Genomic DNA, 638 nt, shown 5'->3' with positions numbered 1-638 from the left:
GGAGAGATCCCCTCGATATTCTCGACGTAGGTCTTCCGCATTATCCGTCCGATCGCGAAATGTTTCTCGCAAGGACCCGGAAGTTTATAAGTGGAGGTTAAAGTATACCGGTGACGATCCCAAGGTCTCGTTGCAGGCGTTTTTGGCCCTGGTAGAGGATAAGCGCAGATCTAGAAGGGTCTCCAGGTCCGAACTGTTTGAGTCGGCCAGTGACCTATTAGATGGTACTGCCTTGGCTTGGTACCGCGTTAGGAGGGATGAGCTCCGTAATTGGGATGCTCTGGTCCGTGGTCTTACGGAAACTTTCCAAGACATAGATTATGATGAGAAACTTTTAGAAGAGATTAGGAAACGCACCCAGGCTCCTTCTGAGCGAGTTTCTCACTATTTTGCCAAAGTTGAAAACCTGTTTGTGCGTTTGTCTGAGGCCCTCCCTGAGTATAAAAAGATCAGGATTCTGGAACGAAATGTGTTACCGGATTATCAGATAGCTTTGCAAACTCAAACTTATAATACGGTGCGAGAGTTGGAAAATATATTGGTCCGGTTAGAGACAGGCAGGTTGCGTCAAAGCGCGTACGCACCCCCAAGCAATAGGAACTTACTGGAACCTGATCTGGGAGTTCAATACAGACCTT

General features: G+C 47.6%; 1 protein-coding gene across 1 annotated transcript; it reads left to right on the top strand.

The window, feature by feature from the left end:
• Positions 1 to 4: 4 nt before the first annotated feature.
• Positions 5 to 634, top strand: LOC113473464 (the record flags this gene model as incomplete). The annotated part of the gene is made up of 1 exon (XM_026833077.1): positions 5 to 634. A coding segment is annotated over one exon (630 nt), but the record flags the coding sequence as incomplete, so codon positions are not given.
• Between the last annotated feature and the right edge of the window lie 4 nt (positions 635 to 638).

Source organism: Diaphorina citri, unplaced genomic scaffold (genome assembly GCF_000475195.1).
Source record: "Diaphorina citri unplaced genomic scaffold, Diaci psyllid genome assembly version 1.1 scaffold33161, whole genome shotgun sequence".
NCBI classification, from domain to species: domain Eukaryota; kingdom Metazoa; phylum Arthropoda; class Insecta; order Hemiptera; family Psyllidae; genus Diaphorina; species Diaphorina citri.
This window is presented reverse-complemented; position numbering and strand designations above follow the sequence as displayed.